The sequence below is a fragment of the Hemitrygon akajei genome, chromosome 21, assembly GCF_048418815.1.
Source record: "Hemitrygon akajei chromosome 21, sHemAka1.3, whole genome shotgun sequence".
NCBI classification, from domain to species: domain Eukaryota; kingdom Metazoa; phylum Chordata; class Chondrichthyes; order Myliobatiformes; family Dasyatidae; genus Hemitrygon; species Hemitrygon akajei.
Genome location: NC_133144.1, coordinates 17,232,455 through 17,252,439, shown reverse-complemented (window position 1 = coordinate 17,252,439; position 19,985 = coordinate 17,232,455). Strand labels below are relative to the sequence as shown.

The following is a 19,985-nucleotide window of genomic DNA, read 5'->3' as shown; positions in this document are numbered from 1 at the left end:
GAGAGGAAGACTCAGCGGTAAGGACAGGAATGAACGTCCATCTGTAATTAGGTCAGGGCCTAGCAAAGGGAATAACTGATAAGGACTGGACAGTACATCCATCTGTAATTAAACCTTGATTTAGCGGACTCGCTTATGTAAGTAATTAAGTTTTGCACCAACAGACTTGGTAGGTGTACCAGTTCAAATATCATCTTGCAACAGTAATGTATGGGGCTTACTATGTATAAATATACGGTTGTAACCAGAGAGAATGGGCCCACTTGTCGGATGGTGGCAGTACTTACATGTCTTCCCTCTGACAGCTGGGTCTCAAACTCCTGCAGAAGGGTGCACAATAAACTGTTGTAACTATAAGAAGCTGGTCTCCTGAGTTTTATTCAGAATCGACTTTATAACACCATGCTGGCTTTGGCCTATCTTGTTATGTGCCTCCAGGTACTCCACAATCTCATCCCTAACAATCAATTCCAACAACATCCCAACCACTGATGTCAGGCTAACAGGTCTATAGTTTCCTTTCTGCTGCCTCCCACCCTTCTTAAATAGCAGAGTAACATTTGCAATTTTTCAGTCATCTGGTACAATGCCATGATCTATTGATTCTCGAAAGATTTTTGTTAATGCCTCCGCAATCTCTCCAGCTACTTCCTTCAGAACCTGAGGGTGCATTCCATCAGGTCCAGGACGTTTATCCACTCTCAGACCATTAAGCTCCCTGAGCACCTTCTCAGTCATAATTTTCACTGCACATACTTCACTTCCCTGACAATCTTGAATGTCCAGTATACTGCAGATGTCTTCCACTGTGAAGACTGATGCAAAATATGCATTCAGTTCTTCTGACATCTTTGTGTTTCTCATTACAATATCTGCAGCATCATTTTCTATTGGTCCTATATCTACCCTCAACTCCCTTTTACCCTTTATATACTTAAAAAAGCTTTTAGTATCTTCTTTGATATTAGTCGCCAGCTTGCTTTCATAGTACACCTTTTCCTTCCTAATGAACTTAGTTTCCTCCTACAAGTTTTTTAAAGCTTCCCAATCCTCTATCTTTCCACTAGCTTTGGCTTCCTCGTATGCCCTCTCTTTTACTTTTTCTCTGACTTCGCTTGTCAGCCACGGTAGTGTCCTACCTCCATTCAAAAACTTTCTTCTTATTTGGAATATATCTGACATAACTTGATAGGTTTCAATGAAATTTCCCTGCATTCTTCTGAATTCAAGTAAGTACTGGCCTAGGGCCATTGATTGGTCCTCATATGGTAACCCTTTCTTTCCCAGAATCATTTTTGTGCACCTCCTTTGAACACTTCCCAATGTCAGCACATCTTTTCTTAGATTAAGTGCCCAAAACTGCTCACAATACTCCAGGTGAGAACTTACCATGTTTTATAAGGCCTCAACATTTCATTCTTGCTTTTATATTATAGTCCTCTCAAAATTAATGCTAAAGTTGCATTTGCCTTCTTCACCACTGACTCAACCTATAAATTAAACTTCAGAGAATCCTGCACAAGGACTCCCAAGGCGCTTTGCACCTCAGATTTTTGAATTTTCTCTTCATTTAGAAAATAGTCTACGCTTTTATTTCTTCTAACGAAGTGCATGACTATACACTTCCTTACACAGTATTCCATCGGCCATTTTTCCCATTCTAATCTGTCCAGGGGTTCTTCTGCAGCTTCCCTGCTTTCTCAACAGTACCTGCTCCTCCACCTATGTTCGTATCATCTGCAGACTTGGTTACAAAGCCATCAATTCCACCATCTAAATCATTGATGTATATTGTAAAAAGCAGTCCCAGCACAAACCCTAATGGAACAACAATAGTCACCGGTAGCCAATCAGAAAAGACTCCCTTTATTCCACTCTTTGCCTCCTGACAATCAGCCAATGCTCTATCCATGCTAGTATCTTTCCTGTAGTACCATGGACTATTAGCAACCTCATGTATGGCACATTGTCAAATGCCTTCGAAAATCCAAGTGCACAACACTCATTAATTCTCCTTTGTCTATCTTACTTGTTATTTCTTCAAAGAATTCCAATAGATCTGTCAGGCAAGATTTTCCTTTAAGGAAACCATGCTGGCTTCAACCTATTTTATCATGAACCTCCAAACACCTTGAAACAACATCCTTAACAATTGTCTCCAACATCTTCCCAACCACAGGTCAGACTAACTGGCCAAGAACTTCCTCACTACTGCTTCTCTCCCTTCTTGTACAGTGGAGTGACATTTGCAATTTTCTGGTCCTCCAGAACCATTCTAGGATCTTGTGATTCTTGAAAGATCATTACTAATGCTTCAGCAATCTCTTCAGCTACCTCTTTGAGAACCCTGGGATGTAATCCATCTGGTCTAGGTGACATGTCTACCATCAGACCTTTCAGCTTCCCAAGCACCTTCTTACTAGTAATGGTAACTTCACTCACGTCTGCTCCCTGACACTCTTGAACTTACGGCATATTGCTAGTGTCTTCCACAGTGAAGACAGATGCAAAATATTTATTCACTTTGTTCGCCATTTTCTTGTCTCCCATTACTACCTCTGCAGCATCTACTCTTGCCTCTCTTTTACTCTTTATATATCAGACGAAACCTTTGGTATCCTTTTTGATATGTTCGGCTTGCTTACCTTCATATTCTATCTTTTCCATCTTTATGATTCTTCTAGTGACCTTCTGTTGGTATTTAAAAACTTCCCAATCCCCTAACTTCCCACTAATTTTTGTTCTAATTTATGCCCTCTTTTTGACTTTATGTTGGCTTTGACGTCCCTTGTCAGCCATGAATGCATGATCTTGCCTTTAGAATGCTTCTTCTTTGGGTTGTACCGATCATATACCTTCTGAATTACTCCCAGAAATTCCAGTCATTGCTGTTCTGCCATCATCCCTTCTAGTGTCCTTTTCCAACTAGCTTATCTCTGATGCCTCTGTAATTCTCTTTACACCACTGTAATACTGATACATCTGATTTTAGCTTTGCCTTCTCAAATTGCAGGGTGAATTTTATCATATTGCAGTACATCATACTATTTACAGTTTCAAATTATGACATAGTCAGTAGTATCCAGAACGTGAGCTCCTGAGGTGCCCACTGGTCCCAGAAAACCCCTACTGCATATAGAGATACTGTCTGGTCCTTCTCCTATGGGCACAGACATAACCCAGTCCTGGAAGGGGGTAGGCATTTGGCTTGGGCAGAAACCTCCACTCCTGCCACATTCTGGATTGATTCAGACACAGAATGAACAATTGTCAATGTAGAGTTTCATGCCCCTGTCTGTCTCTGGTTGCCAAAGCAGTCATATAGTGGTGTATTCTGTCAGCACAGTTAGTGGGTTGAGTCCAGTGATACAGGACAAGTGCTGTACAACCCTGAAAGCTGTAAGAGCCGCTCATGTAAAGGGATCCTGTTCAACTGGGGTCAGGGGGCCTGGGGCATACACTACTGTTCCTAACCTCCCATAACATTCCTGTAATAGGACTACCCTGAGTGTGGTATCTGTAGCTACAACCTCCAGTCTGAATGGAAGTTTTGAATCTGGCGCTTGTGCTAGGGTCTGTTTCATTTCCAACAGCGTGTGTATGGGAGTGTGCTGTGCGCCCACTCCCAAGAGGTGTTCGCATAAGGGGGCAGAGTTTGTGGCTAAAAACCTCAATGCAGTTCCAGCAGTATCCAGAAATAAACTCAATAAGCTCACCTTTCTGAACAAGGGCAAATGAGCCACAGATTCAGTGTGTTTCTGCGCTATTTCCTGTGTTCCTTTGGTGACTGCTATCCCTAAAAATGATAGCCAGGATTTTGTTACCTGGGCCTTGATTAGTTAGAATTAGTGATTATGTTAGTAGGGTTAAGTATTCTTTCCTTATGTTGGTCTATTGTAGGAGATCATCCACATACTGGATCAGACAGTCCAGTTATAAGTTTAGATCTAATCTATCTGCTAGTCTCTGGTGAAATATCAATGGGGAATTGTGGAAAACGTTTGTTAAGTAGGAACCTATGTATTGTTATATTGACACTACTAACTCAAAGGAGTTGATCAAAATCTGCTGCTGATTTCCATCCTGCTTAAACACTTGACCTGTTGGACATGGTCATCATAGTTCAGGGCTTGTTGCCACTGTAGCTGCTGTAATCAAAGTGGTGTTGTTTAGTTCCCTGTAATCAATTGCCATCCTCCATAAGCTTTAAATAATTAAGCAATAAATATCAAGAACATGGGATAAAGGGTCCCTGAAAGTAAGTCCACAGGTTGTGAGAAGAGTTTAGCAATGGGCAAGTAAAGTTGAGAGAAGTTGCAGTCCCTATAAAAAGTATTCACCCCCCTTGGAAGTTTCCATGTTTTATTGTTTTACAGCATTGAATCAGAGTGGATTTAATTTGGCTTTTTTGACACTGATCAACAGAAAAAGACTCTTTTGTGTCAAAGTGAAAACAGATCTTCTCAAAGTGATCTAAATTAATTACAAGTATAAAACACAAGATGCTTGATTACATAAGTATTCACCCCCTTCAAGTTAGTATTTAGTAGGTGCACATTTGACAGCAATTACAGCTTTGAGTCTGTGTGGATAGGTCTCTATCAGCTTTGCATATCTGGACACTGCAGTTTTCCCCCATTCTTCTGTACAAAATTGCTCAATCTCTGTCAGATTGCATGGGCATCATCAGTGAACAGCCCTATACAAGTCCAGCCACAAATTCTCAATTGGATTGAGGTCTAGACTCTGACATGCCACTCCAGGAGATTAAATTGGTTGTTTATAAGCCATTCTTGTGTAGCTTTAACTTTATGCTTGGGATCATTATCCTGCTAGAAAGCAAATCTTCTCCCAAGTCGCAGTTCTCTTGCAGACTACTTGAGGTTTTCCTGCAGTATTTCCCTGTATTTTGCTGCATTCATCTTATCCTCTACCTTCACAAGCCTTTCAGAGCCTGCTGCAGCCACCACCATGCTTCATGGTAGGGTTGATGTGTTTTTGATTATGTGCAGTGTAGTGTTTAGCTCAATGTTAATTTCATTAGACATAGAACCTTCTTCCAGCTGACTCAGAGACTCCCACATGCCTTCTGGCAAACTCTAGCCAAGATATCATGATATTTTTCATCAATGGCTTTCTCTTTGCATTCTCCCATAAAACTGCCACTGGTGAAGAACCCAGGCAACAGATGTTGTATGTGTAATCTCTCCCATCTCAGTCACTGAAGCTTATAACTCCTCCAGAATTGTCATAGGTCTGTCTCTTGATGGCCTTCCTCACTCACCCCCATCTTGCACGGTCAGTCAGTTTTTGAGGATTGTCTGCTCGAGGCAGATCATCATCAATTCCTGATGATTGACTTAACTATACCCCAAGGGATATTCAGTGACTTAAATTCTTTTGTATCCATCTTCTGACTTGTGCTTTTCAATAACCTTTTCACAGAGTCGCTTGGAGTGTTCTTTTGTCTTCATGGTGTTGTTTTTGCCAGGATACTGACTCACCAGCAGTAGGATCTTCCAGATTCAGGTGTATTTTTACTATAATCAATTGAAACACCTTGACTGCACACAGGTCCCCAAAAACAGATTTCTATTTAACTAATTATGTGACTTCCAAAACCAATTGGCTACATCCGTGATGATTTGCTGTGTCATATTAAAGGGGGGTGAATACTTATGCAATCAATTATTTTGAGTTTTATATTTGTAATTAATTTAGATCACTTTGTAAAGATCTGTTTCACTTTGACATGAAAAAGAGTCATTTTCTGTTGATCAGTGTCAAAAAAGCCAGATTAAATCCACTGTGGTTCAATGTTGTAAAACAATAAAACATGAAAACTTCCGGGGGTGGGGGGGGGGGGGGGGGGGGGGGATGAATATTTTTTATAGACTCTGTGTCCTCTCTGAATCAAGAACCTGATGGTCAAGAGGTAATAGCTGTTCCTGAACCTGGTGGTATGAGTCCTGAGACTCCTGTATCTTCTTCCTGATGACAGCTGCAAGAAGAGAGCATGATCTGGATGGTGGGAGTCTGTGATAATGGATGCTGCTTCTCTGTGACAGCACTTCTAGTAAATGTACTCAAAGGTGGGGAGGGATTTACCTGTGAAGCCTTGGCCTGTATCCTCTACGTTTTGTAGGCTTTTCAATTCCAAGTCACTAGTGTTTCAAAAGCAGGCTGTGCTGCAACCAGTCAGTATATTCTAAACTACACATCTATAGGAGTTTGTCAAAGTTTTAGATGACTTGCAGAATCTTCACAAACTTCTAAGAAAGTCGAGACATTGCTATGCTTTCTTCATAATGGCACTTGCGTGCTGGACCCAGGATAGATCTTCTGAAATGATGACACAAAGGAATTTAAAGCTGCTGACCCTCTCTATCTCTGATCCCCCAATGACGATTAGTTCCTGAACCTTTGTTTCCTCATCCTGAAGTCAATAATCAGCTCCTTGGACTCGTTCACATTGAGCGAGAGGTTGTTGTTATGGCACCACTCAGCCATTCCTTCCTAGATGCTGATTCATCATTACCTTTGATTCGGCCAGTGACAGTGGTGTTGTCAGCAAACTTAAATATGGCATTGGAGCTGTGCTTTAGCTTCAGAGTCATAAGTATAAAGCAAGTAGAGTAGGGGGCTAAGCACACAGCCTTGTGGTGCACCTGTGCTGATGATGATTGTGGAAGAGATGTTGCCAATCTGAACTGACTAGGATCTGCAAGTGAGGAAATCGAGGATCCAGTTGCACAAAGAGGTATTGAGGCCAAGGTCTTGAAGCTTATTGATTAGTTTTGAGGGGATAATATTATTGATTAACGAGCTGTGGTCAGTGAAGAAATCCTGATGTATGCACCTTAACTACGTAGATCAGGTGTTCCCAATCTTTTTTATGCTGTGTACCTGTACCATTAACCAAGGAATCCATGGACCCCAGGTTGGGAACCCCTGGTCTAGGTATTCCAGAGTTGAGTGAAGATCCAATGAAGATGCATCTGCTGATGACCTGTTGTAACATTAGGCAAATTGGAGTGGATGCAAATTGTTTCTCAGGCCGGAGTTGTTATGTTTCATCACCAACCTCTCAATGTACTTCGTCACAGTCAATGTAAGTGCTGCTGGACGATAGTCATTAAGACAGGTTATCATGTTCTTCTTGGGCACTAGTAGAATTGAAGCCTGCTTGAAGCAGTTAGGTACCTCACACTGCTGAAGCAAGAGCATAAAGATAACATTGAACACTCCAGCCAGTTGATCAGCACAGGTCTTTAGTGGGCTTGATGCTTTCCGTGAAGATGCTCTCATGTTGGCCTCACGTGGAGATGAAATCACAGGGTCTTTGGGGGCTATGGGAGTTTGTGAAGGTACCTCCATGTTTTTTCAGCCAAAGCGAGCATGAAAGGCATTGAGCTGATTTGGGAATGAAACCTTGTCATATATTCCTCTTGGTTTTACTTTGCTGGTCTCGAATATTAGAATTGATTGTATCCAAGGTGAGTTAGCAAATAGAGTACAAAATTGGAGAGTTGTGTTTCAGTTTGGGAGTCTAACCAGTGGTGTGCCAAAGGGATCAATACTGAACCCCCTGTTGTTTGTCATCTGGATTTGGTGAATGTAGGTGACGCCATTAGTAAATTTTCAGTTGACACCAAAGTAAGTGATGTAGTGTCAGTGAAGGTTGTCTGAAGTTACAAAATCAATAATCCAGATCACCTGAGGATCCATTATTGATTTAATTAAGTGTGAATCAGATATCTGAATCACTTTCAACTGAAATCATACCAATCAGGAAACTGGGCAGAGCTTGATTACGATCCATGTTATCCAGTACATGTGTGAATTTTGATCTAGTATCTCAATTGAAACTTGTCAGCTTTGATTACACCCTGGACCTCAGCCACTGCTGTGCAGAATAATGGACATAAGGAGCATCCGGTCTCTCGAGTCTGTCCATTCAATGGCCATTCAGTGACCAGACTCTGTTAAGGTGTTGTGTTAGTAATTCTGCCTCATAACTCTAACAACCTGGGTTCAGTCGTGACTTCCAGTGCTCCTGTCTGTTCACACTGTGTGGATTCCCTCTGGGTGATTTGGTGTCTTCCTACATCCCAAAGTTGTTCTAATTCCTAGATTAGTTGTTTTTGCAAATTTCCTCCAGTGTAGCTGGTTGCTGGGCTTATCAGCAGTTTGAAAATCAGCAATGTGAGAGAGAAAAGGTTACAGGGAAACAAGTGGAGAAACAGATTGTTGGGGTGGTCCTGAGAGCTAACATAGACTTTAAGGGTCATGTGGTTTTCACCTCTGGAAGAGTTCTAAACTTCTATTAACCTTTAAGCTCTGAACATCTCTCCTGAAGAGGTCTCTTGGTTGTTTTGAGTTAACACTGTTCTCTTAATGTTTTCTGTCTCCTTCTTGTTTTTCTTAGAACGGAATAGATTCTTGACTTGTGGTAACTGAGTGTCACCTGCTTTCACCAACACTCCTCCACCTCTACTCTAATTAAACCAAATAGGGAACTGCCCCGTTGGTAGCAGCAATACTTGACAGCACATCATGATAGAAGAGTCTTCCCCAGAGCCAGTGTTTACACTGACTCACCCGGCCCCACCCCAAACCTGGTACTGAGGGTATGCAATTTGTGATAGGAATGGACTTTCAAATGAGATAGTGTTAGTGCGCTTTTCGGGTTAGCACGTATAGCAAATAACATCAGCAACTGACTTCAGCCACTAGTCTTCAGATACGAACTTAAACTGTGGATTAAATCTAAAATGCAGCTCTGAACAATGGGTTCCTAAGAACTGTGAACCGAGTTAATTGGAAGTTCAGGCAATGCTGATCTGTGTGTCTGTAGTATGGGTGTGAAGAGGGAGGTGAGAAGGTGGTGTGTAGTTCAAAGGAAGCATTCTAAATATGGAATTGCCCTGCATTTTTCTTTGATCTCTAACATATAAAATTGTCGTGTAGTGTTAGATCAAGCAAGCTATTTTCCTCCTAAAGGGGTCTAAATTTGATGCCTGCTGTATCTCATTTTGCCAAATAAAGAGAGTGCTTCATACTTCCCAGTACTTCTCTCCAGTGACTTTGTCTGAGCAACAACATTTGGTGTCAGAAGTGGGCTACAGTTGGGAAACCAGCCATAGCTGAGGGGACCCTGGGAAACCATTCAGATGGACATCATGGAGCCCCTGCCAAAAAGCAGTGGGGGAGCTACCGTCTAGTAATTATGGACCAATTCACCCAGAGGGTAATGGCTTTCCCAACAAGAAACTGCACCACCAGCACAGTTGCACAGATTCCAGGACAGGAAATCCTCCCAAGGTGGAGAACCCCAGTCCAGGTGGACTCGGATCCGTCAGAACATTTCACAGGGAAAGTGATGAAGACAATATGCCAGTTGTTACAGATTTGATTATGGTTCCACCTACTCTTCCACCCTCAGAGCTGAGGAATGGTAGAAAGGATGAACTGAACAATCAAGAGTGCTTTAACTGAGGTGGGAAATACATGGGTTGATGTATTACCAGGCATCCTGATGAGGTTACATGCAACTCTTCAGATGAGAAGGATTAGATTCAAATCTCTCAGGCAAAAGATCTCATAGTCCTAAGATGCATTTTAGTGTCTGTATTCCCCACCAGAATTGGGGCCTCTGTACTCATAAAAGACTGTCACAGATATGGCACACTGAAACACAAGACATCCAGTCAGAAAGTATTTAATTACAGGACATTCAGATACAACAGATAAACTCAGGAGGTTCAGTCACAAAGTTACAGATTGTTGAATTACAGAACAAAATCATTGAAGGTTTTGTCATGGTACATTGTGACATGTGCATACAGTGCACAGTACATTGTGACGTCTGCATACATGGAACATTATCACATAAAGCACAACGATCTTAATAGTGTTACGAATGTGCCACAGCTCTGAGGGGCCGAAGGGTGCGGGGTAGCCCCCTCCTTTGTGAGAATTGCAAGATCACTATTAAGTCAGTTCAGGGGACACAGGAAATGAGAGAAAGACATGCAGAATCCACAAAAGGGTTGGAATGTGTCCTAGCCTCCTGGCCTCCGGCTATTGTCTCTTGGAGACGGACTTGTGTATTGCATCCAGCACGATGCATCGAAGCCCCCCCCCCCCAGGCAATGAACCGAGGGGGAGGTTGGTGGAGGGATTGCATCATCCCAACCTGATCGACATCTGCGACCCTGTGAGTCAGGATAAAAAGAGGGTCTGGGGGAACAGCCCCTCAGACGCACCAGAAGAAACGCTAGCGATCCCGTAATAGCGAAAGCCAGTGGAAGGCCACGTGCGTCCGTTTCCATTTGCCCCGGAATTGGTGGGCCTTTACCATGGAAGAACGGTTTTTAGCTAACAACGGGGAAATCAACTCCCAACGACTCTCGAAGGATTGACATCATAAAAGGAATGGGCAAGTTTTAACCCGTCTCTCTCTCCAACCAAAGGCTGCAGCCTACAGCTTGACTGAACTAAAGTGACTTTTATATTTCCATCGGACAATACATTTATCCCCTAGACAACGATAGAGCTATTTCTTATTGATTATTATTATACCCACACTTTTAGATTTAGTATTGATGACGTATATTTTCTGTGTGTTTGCATTGATATTATTTTTGTGTATTTCTATCAATAAATACTGTTAAAAATAGTACCATCAGACTTCAACGGACCTCTCTATCTTTGCTGGTAAGTGACCCAGTTACGGGGTACGTAACAACTTGGGGTTCTCGTCTCGGGATTTGACACCAAATTGGGAGGCCAGTGAATCGGGCTTGTAAGTCCAAACTTGGATCTGGTTACGTGGGTAGCCAGACGGGAAACCAGCAAAATGGACGTGCGTGAATTTATAGAAAACCCAACTCTGGAGGCGCTAGAGGCGGCCACCAAATCAGACTTGATAAATTTGGCGAAGGGGTTAAACCTCGCAGAGGTGAGGTTGTCAATGAAAAAGCGGGAGGTGCGAAGGGCAATAACTCAGTATTATATTGGGAAGAATGTGTTTACAGCTGAAGTATTGGAAAATATCCCTGCAAAGGTACCAGCTAGTGGGACGGCTCAGTTAGAGTTGGAGAAATTAAGTTTGGAACATGCTATTAGGTTAAAGCAGCTGGAAGCAGCTGAGAAGGAGAAAGAGAGAGAAAGAGAGGGAAAGAGCTGAGAAGGAGAAAGAAAGGGCCAACAAACAAAGGGAGCATGAGCTCCAGCTAAAGGAGTTAGAGCAGGACAGAGCTGAGAAGCAAAGAGAGCATGAACTTCAGTTAAAACAGCTGGAAGCAGCTGAGAAGGGGAAAGAAAGAGCTGAGAGAGAGAGAGAGAAAGAGAGGGAAAGAGCTGAGAAAGAGAAGGAAAGGGCCGAGAAGGAGAGGGAGAGAGAAACAGAGGAAACATGACTTGGAGATGGAGAAGTTAAGGCAAGAGCAACGAGTTCAGGGGTCAGACCGAGAGGAGCGGTTTAATGTTAGTCGGGAGTTGAGGTTAGTACCTCCGTTCGAGGAGACGGATGTTGATAGTTATTTCTTGCTTTTTGAAAAGGTGGCAGTGAATCAGAAGTGGCCCAGAGATCAGTGGGTGGCGTTGTTACAAAGTGTGTTAAAAGGGAAGGCACAGCGGGCATATACGGCATTGTCCATGGAGGAGGAAGATGAGGAGAGTTATGACAAAGTAAAGGCGGCCATTCTCCGGAGTTATGAACTAGTACCTGAAGCGTATAGACAAAAGTTCAGAAATTTAAAGAAAAGGTGGAATCAAACGTATACCGAGTTTGCCTATGAGAAGGGTGTGCTCTTGGACCGTTGGTGCACCGCAGAAATAGTGGACAAGGATTATTGGCATCTCAGGGAGTTAATTCTGATTGAGGAATTTAAAGGTTATGTTTCGGAGGATATCCAGATGTATTTGAATGAGAAGCCGAATAAGTCCATCTCAGAATTTGCTAGGTTCGCAGATGAATATGCCCTAACCCACAAGACAAAGTTTTCCTCGAATAAAAGTTCCCAGAGAGACCGTGGGAACAATCGAGAAAGCCCGCCGCCTGAGGCAGAGGTCCCGCCGGGAGCTAGTGGTAAGATTGAGGGGGAAAGGCAAGATGGCCAGAGATTTCCGGGCTTGACCTGTTTTAATTGTGGGAAGAGCGGGCATATTGCATCTAGGTGTTTTGCTCCGAAGAAAGAGACAGGAAAAGGGAAAGCAGCAGTCCCTATCAGATGTGCCGTGGTAATCAGTAAATCGACAAGAGAGTCCCGGGTAGACAGAGTACGAGAAGGGTCTGAGACTTGTATGTCAAACGGAACCGTGTCTGTGAGGGAGGGAGGCACCCCAGTTCCAGTACGGATCTGGAGAGACACGGGGGCTGAACTATCATTGATCAGTAGTAAGGTACTAGATTTTGGTCGCAAGACGGGAATGGTAGCTATGAAAGGAATAGGCAAAGCGACGGAAATGGTGCCCTTGCATAAGGTCATTATGAATTGTGAGCTAGTCTCTGGACCAGTTGAAATGGGGGTGCGATCAGAATTCCCGAGAACTGACACGGACGTCCTTCTGGGTAACGATTTTGCCGGTGGTAAGGTTTGGTCAGCAATGACGCTGACGAGCCAGCCGGTGAGCATTGCAGCCCCGCCCCTAGCGTCCAAGATCTATCCCGCATGCGCGGTTACTCGCAGCATGTCGAGAAAGGCAGCTGAGAACGAGAGCAGTTTAAATCTGGCCAGTGTCGATTTGGCCGAGACAGTTTTACCGACCCTGTACCACGAGGGTTTAGAGGGTGGTAAAACGAAGAGTAGTAAAGTGAAAGAGAGTAAGGGAGAGGAGGTAGACCCTCCCTTAGTGAGGAGAAAAGTTCTAGAGGCAGGAGATAAAGATGAGAAACAGATAAGGCTGTTAAAAGGTCCAGAGTTGGACATGGATGATCTGTCTGGTTTGGCAGAACCGTTTGAAGAAGTTGAAAATTCTAAAGGTGTTCCCGATAATGAAATGAGGGCAGTCCTAGATGAAAAGGGTGCCCTTACCTTGAAGAAGTCTGCTGGGTTGGCAGACGAGGTTGTTTCAGCCCACGGGGTTGAGTTTACTCCGGAAGGGAGTTGCCCAGAGAGTAGCTGGGAGAATCTGGGGAATTTAGAGTTTGGACCGGGTACGGGTATTGAAAACCTGGAAGAGGCAAATGTCCCGTTGGAATGTGTCCAAGATGTGGATGCACGTGGTACTGAACCTAGTAATGAAGCTCAGAAAAAGTCTGAGTATTTGATTCAGTTGACAAGGAAGGCAGTCCTTGTGGGTCAGATAGACTTGGTTCAGCGAAGGAAGGGTTAACCTTGGTAATAGTGGGAAGTGAGAGTTCCCAGGTGTTTGTGCTCGAAGGTGTGTTAAAAGTTAATGCGGAGATCAAAAGTGGGGAGATGAATATTATCATTGAAGAAAACGGGAAATATGTAGTTCCCAAATCGAATGAAGAAAATGTAAAACCTGCGGATCACTTACAGGTTGAGTTGGAAGATGACGGGGCCCCCCATGCTATTGTTATTCCAGAGTGTGGTGTGAAAAGGCAGAATTTGAAATGCTGCTTGAACAAAGAGTTTGAACTGAAAACAAATATCCTGAAGGGTCCTGAAGAGAAAGCTAGCAACTTGTGTAAAATTAAAGAATTGGGTGGAAATTCAGAAGATGGTCTAAGTTTGGGACACAGTGTTGATAAAATAACTCCTATGAAAGAAGCGGGCAAAAGCCTATTTCACCAGAGTACCCAAGCTCCCCACGTGGGAACTAACCGGAAAAGAGACGAGGGTTAATGGGGACGCCATTTTTAAATAGCAGAAACCGGTTTTAAGGGATTTCGACAAAGCCTATGAATAATAAAAGACAACCCCCATGGAAGCTTGCCTGTTAAGTTTGAAAGCAACATAACGATTGGTATTTGCATGAACTTTTGTAGTATACATGTAAGCTTAAGATCACAACTCTTTAGTTTTGTTTGAAGAAAAAAAAAGGTGGTTACTAAATTGGAGTCTGATGCTACAAGACTTTAGTAGGGTACAAGATGTTAAGATATTAAAGGAAGTGACAATTGTAATCGGTAACCATCTAGATGCTGAATTGAATGTATAACTGTATTACTCTGTAGTGAAAAGGAAAAGCTTTTGTATTGTGTTAGATTCTCAAATCCTGTAAGACTCTGTACTACTTCGTTTTCACCGCTGGTGAAAACGCTTTGAAGAAAGGGGGTGTTACGAATGTGCCACAGCTCTGAGGGGCCGAAGGGTGCGGGGTAGCCCCCTCCTTTGTGAGAATCGCAAGATCACTATTGAGTCAATTCAGGGGACACAGGAAATGAGAGAAAGACATGCAGAATCCACAAAAGGGTTGGAATGTGTCCTGGCCTCCGAAAGGCGGACACCATTGATACCGGCTATTGTCTCTTGGAGACGGACTTGTGTATTGCATCCAGCACGATGCATCGAAGCCCCCCCCCCCCCAGGCAATGAACCGAGGGGGAGGTTGGTGGAGGGATTGCATCATCCCAACCTGATCGACATCTGCGACCCTGTGAGTCAGGATAAAAAGAGGGTCTGGGGGAACAGCCCCTCAGACGCACCAGAAGAAACGCTAGCGATCCCGTAATAGCGAAAGCCGGTGGAAGGCCACGTGCGTCCGTTTCCATTTGCCCCGGAATCGGTGGGCCTTTACCATGGAAGAACGGTTTTTAGCTAACAACGGGGAAATCAACTCCCAACGACTCTCGAAGGATTGACATCATAAAAGGAATGGGCAAGTTTTAACCCGTCTCTCTCTCCAACCAAAGGCTGCAGCCTACAGCTTGACTGAACTAAAGTGACTTTTATATTTCCATCGGACAATACATTATCCCCTAGACAACAATAGAGCTATTTCTTATTGATTATTATTATACCCGCGCTTTTAGATTTAGTATTGACGACGTATATTATCTGTGTGTTTGCATTGATATTATTTTTGTGTATTTCTATCAATAAATATTGTTAAAAATAGTACCATCAGACTTCAACGGACCTCTCTGTCTTTGCTGGTAAGTGACCCTGTTACGGGGTACGTAACAATAGGAATGTCCAAAGATAGAAACACAGTCGTGGAACATTTACATGAGATGATTGAACATCCTGACGGTCCGATGTGATTAAAAATTAGCTCAATCTGTTCAGCATGTCTGAGGTGTCAATGGGGGAAACTGCTTACTGACTTAGCCATTATTAAAAGGTCTCAGGAGTGTTTACGATGGATTAGGGCTTGTGGAATAGACAGCTGTAGTCTAATGGCCTTCTCCTGTCCTAGGTTTCTTTTGCTAAATGTTAAATGGAACTAAGAAGAGAAATGTTGGAAGAAAATGTAACTTTAATAAAAATCCTTAAAGAGGTTGCGGATGACAGAGAAGGTGCAATAAACTTCTGGACCTTTAAGGTATTTTTTTACTGTTAGCAGCTCACCTTTTCTTATCAGATTCCATCAGCTGCAACTCTTTGTTGTCTCTATTAATCAACTCCCAGACTCTGTTACTATTTCCACCTTCCATCCCCCTCCTGACTCCATGTGGGGTGCTCCCCCGAGTGGACTGTCCAAATCATCTGGCACAATGACTCATCAGCAGAACTCACAAAGCACCAAACCCTTGCTTGGCTGGTGGTGAGAGGGGCTCTCTCATCAGAACTTTCCAGTACAGTCAGAAAATCACTCCCAACACATATTGCAATGGGGAGGAGATGGTGTCCTCCTCTTTGCAGGTAAAGAGGTGTAGGGAAGGGTATAAGTCTGCTTGTATCAGTTCACCCAGAGCAGCTATGCAAGCTAAGCTACAGAAGACTGTCTGATCTAGGACTATTCCTAAGGGCACACATAGAGGCAGACATCTAGTGCTGCTGGAAGATAATTAATTAGCTGCATGTCATCTCAAAGTCTGCCCAACATTTGTTGGTCTCCCAGCACAGTGAGATGTCTGTAAGGAAATGCTGCCGACTGGCACATTCCAGGCTGAAGAAGTATGTGCTGAGGGATGCCCTGAAGTTTCATACGGAAAATACAAAGGCTCTTTAGGAGCGACCACAGTCTGGGCTCTTTCCGCTGCTGATCACTAAGGCACTGAGTTTGGTGAGGAAGTCCCTCAAACAATGGAAGGGTGCATCACCCCAGGGTGCAGCATGACTGGCAATAGTCTCAGTACAAAATAAAGATGTGTCGACACTACTAGGTGTAAAACCAGTAACACTGAACATATAGACTGAACACCAATAAGAACATAAAAAGTTTTGTATTGTGTTCTTCTTTTAACTATATTGAATAAACTTTAGTTTTGAAATTAAACTTTTCTACTGATCCCGGCCACTCCCACAGATGCTACTGACCCATTGAATTCTCTGTGTGTGTGTGTGTGTGTGTGTGTGTGTGTGTGTGTGTGTGTGTGTGTGTGTGTGTGTGTGTGTGTGTGTGTGTGTGTGTGTGTGTGTGTGTGTGTGTGTGTGTGTGTGTGTGTGTGTGTGTGTGTGTGTGTGAGAGTGAAGACGTGTGTGCAAACTGCACTTGTGTTATTGCTGATAGGTTTTGGCTATATCAAACCAGATCTTCTCCACTGCCTCTTTACCTGTTCTCCACAATAAGTGCAGGCATTTCCAGCCATTCTTGGAGTGGATAGTGAGGTAATCCTCATCCTCCGGATGCAGGAGCACATTGTGCCTGGCCATCACCAGCATCTGAGAAAACCGACAGAGTACCAACAGGAACACCGCTCCTTTCTCCTCCTCCATCAGCGGCATTACACTCTCAAAGCCAGCGATGACGTGACCACAAATAGCCAGAGGGCTTTCTCTCTCAATCATGAGATAGGTGATGGTTATCGCCAACTCATACACAAAACAACCATAGCTCATGTCACCAAAATCCAGGATTCCTGAAATCCGTAACTCTGGCTCTGGGGAAGTCTTTTCCATTTTCTCCAGCATCTGATCAGCCGGCTGATTCACGGGCTCCAGCAGAATGTTGTAGTCATTGCAGTCACCATGAATAAAGCCTTGAAAAAGGTAGAAATATTCCGTTATACAACTGTGAGGGAAAATGAAAGAAATAGAAAGATCGAATTTATTCAAGATACATTTCTGGACATACTTGTTTCAAAAATAACTTAGTGAGGTACAGTGCATGGTTCTTGTGACAGAGACTGTGGCGGCTGGGGAGAGGAACCTCTTACAGCGAGATGAGGTGCGTGTGAGCAGATTGGGAAGAACATGCTACTTGTGTGAAACCCCTTTTTACTGGGCATCTCTGGAAATGTGGCCACTGGACTGCATGGTGAGAAACCCACTTTTCTTAGAGTCTGTATGTTTAAGGTGTATCTGACTTTGGTCCCATCAGACCCATGAGGTTGGGATCTCTTGCACACCCAAACCCCAGTTTGTGTGAATGCTGTGTGATTTAGATAGATAGATAGATAGATAGATACTTTATTCATCCCCAAGGGGAAATTCAATGTTCCTCCAGTATGATATCACATAAACACAAGACAGACCAAGACTAACTGACCGAAAAAACCACATAATTATAACATACAGTTACAACAGTGCAAAGCAATACCATAATTTGATAAGAGCAGACCATGGGCACGGTAAAAAAAAGTCTCAAAGTCCCAGATAGCCCATCATCTCACGCAGATGGCAGAAGGAAGAAACCTCCAACGTGGCAAAACTTCCCGATGCAGCCTCTGGAAGCACCCGAGCACAGCCAACTGTGAGTCCGTCCGAAAACTTCCGACAACTTCGTGCCTCCGACCAGCCCTCCGACACCGAGCACCGAGCACCATCTCTGCCGAGTGCTTCAACCCCGGCTCCGGCCACCAAGCAACAGGCAAAGCCGAGGATTCGAGGCCTTCCTCTCTGGAGATCTCTCCGATCGCTCAGTAGCAGCGTCAGCAGCACAGGCATGTCAGAAGTTTCGCCAGATGTTCCTCCGTGCTTCACACATCCGTCTCAATCAAATCAGGATTGTGCACGGCCCCTACTTACAGATAACGGATATTCCTTACTGGGGTGGCCGCTGCGCCCTGCGTCGTCGCACCGTGATCACTCATTGACAAGAAATAACAGATCATACACTGCATATAGTTATAAAGAAAGTACACTTATGAACATTAACTTAACCAAAGAGTTATTTAAAAAAAGAAAGTGGGGGCCATTATAATTAAGCAGTGAAATATGCACACAATTTGGAGCTCATCTTGAAATGGTCTGTAACTCATACGCTGGACCCTCAGTCTGTGTGAAAGCACATGCCACCTTCCGAATATCTTGAAATCCATCTCAAGTACACAGTATCTCCCACTGGTCCTTCCTCCTGGAAGCCATTCATCTGCACAAAGCACCTTGTGCAACAGGGACGGCATCCTCAGCCATCTTCCCTCCAGTCTTCTCCCAGCTCCCGCCAAAAAAGACCTCGACCCACACCAGTGTCCCTCACAAAGCCTCTCCGCCCAGCATTCTGTAGAACCTTCACCCAATTCCACCATCCTGATTGGCTGGCACCTAAGTCCCAAGCTGCACGATAAAGCCCCTCATCTCAGCTCAAACCCATACTGGCTGAAAGCAGAGCAGACAGCTCTTATAGAACTACTAAAATGAAATGCCCATAGCATAGCAGTGAAAACCTTAACCAGGACATTATACGTGATTCCTAAACCTCTCCCGCACTGTTGATGTCACCAGCTTCTGGACCAGGCTGGCTGCTGTGAAAAGCCAAAAACACATTGTCCCTGATCCATGAGAATGATGGATGATGTGTTTTTGCACCTTAAAATACAATTTGAGTCAGAAACAACAGCGGGAAAGCATATGGACAACACTTCAAAACGAGCTGCGGAGATTATTGAAAAACAACAGGATATATTGAAGGAGACCCAAGAGTATATCTTCAGTCACAATTGTTCCCAGAATAGACCAGGAAAGGCACTCCCCAAATGTTCTGTAATGTGACAAGAGTAGTATATAATGCTCAACTTGTGGCCAAATTAATGTTTTGTGCAATTTCAGCATGATCTCTCTTATAAAGACCAGGATCCCATGTTCCATCTTAAACACCTTATCCACCTATCTGATGTCTATGGTAGTTACGTCCCTGCACTCCAACATCCCCGTCCCTCTACATTTCTTACATCTTCCCTTTCATCATACATGTTCTTGCCTCACTTGCCTTCAACAGATTTTTTTCATAATTTTTCATCTGTGCCACCCAACCTAACCAATAATATTTCCCAATAGTTCAGAACTGTCTTCTTCACCCTCAGCCACACTGCCAGTGTTGGTATCATTGACAAAGCTCTGAATTGTGGCCTCTACATTTAACTTCAGGTCATTTATACATTCCACAAGAAGCAAGGCCTCTTGAACCTGCTGCATACAGCAGTCCAATCATGAAAATCCCCTTTAACCATTGAAATTTCCCTTCTGTAACAGGCCAAATTATTAATCCAATTTGCAACTTTCTCTTGAATTCCAAGGGCTTGAACTTCCTTGATCAATCTGTAATTTAGGATTTATCCATTACCTTGCTAAAGACCTTCAATACCTCCAGAAATACTCCACCAACATTGTTTGTCCTACTCAGAAAATTCAGTTGTTGGTCAGACATTAACCTTTTTTTTTCTGTGTTGTTTTCACGTAGTTTAGTGTAGTTTTTGTACTGTTTCATGTAGCACCATGGTCCTGAAAAATGTTGTCTCGTTTTTACCGTGTACTGTACCAGCAGTTATGGTAGAAATGACAATAAAAACTGACTTGACATCTTTCCTTCATTAATCCATACTGCTCTAAATACTGATGTAGATCACTCCTAAATATATGATTCGTAGTGATTTGTGGAGATTTTGTTGAAGGACATGGACTAGGAACAGGACATTGTAGTCGGGGATTGACCTTCACTCTGATCTTTTACTTTCATGTTTACAGCAA

The 19,985-nt window shown here is 43.4% G+C and overlaps 1 protein-coding gene across 7 annotated transcripts in view; it reads right to left on the bottom strand.

Moving 5' to 3' along the window:
* Positions 1–16,412: 16,412 nt before the first annotated feature.
* The window catches only part of LOC140714116 (hydroxylysine kinase-like), a 43,874-nt gene continuing 40,301 nt past the window's right edge, over positions 16,413–19,985 (bottom strand). For all 7 annotated transcript variants that reach the window (XM_073024897.1, XM_073024893.1, XM_073024895.1 and 4 more), the window contains one exon: positions 16,413–17,059. In XM_073024897.1, coding sequence (XP_072880998.1) covers positions 16,578–17,059 — 482 coding nt within the window. In that variant the 3' untranslated portion in view covers positions 16,413–16,577. The remainder of the gene's footprint in view (positions 17,060–19,985) is intronic.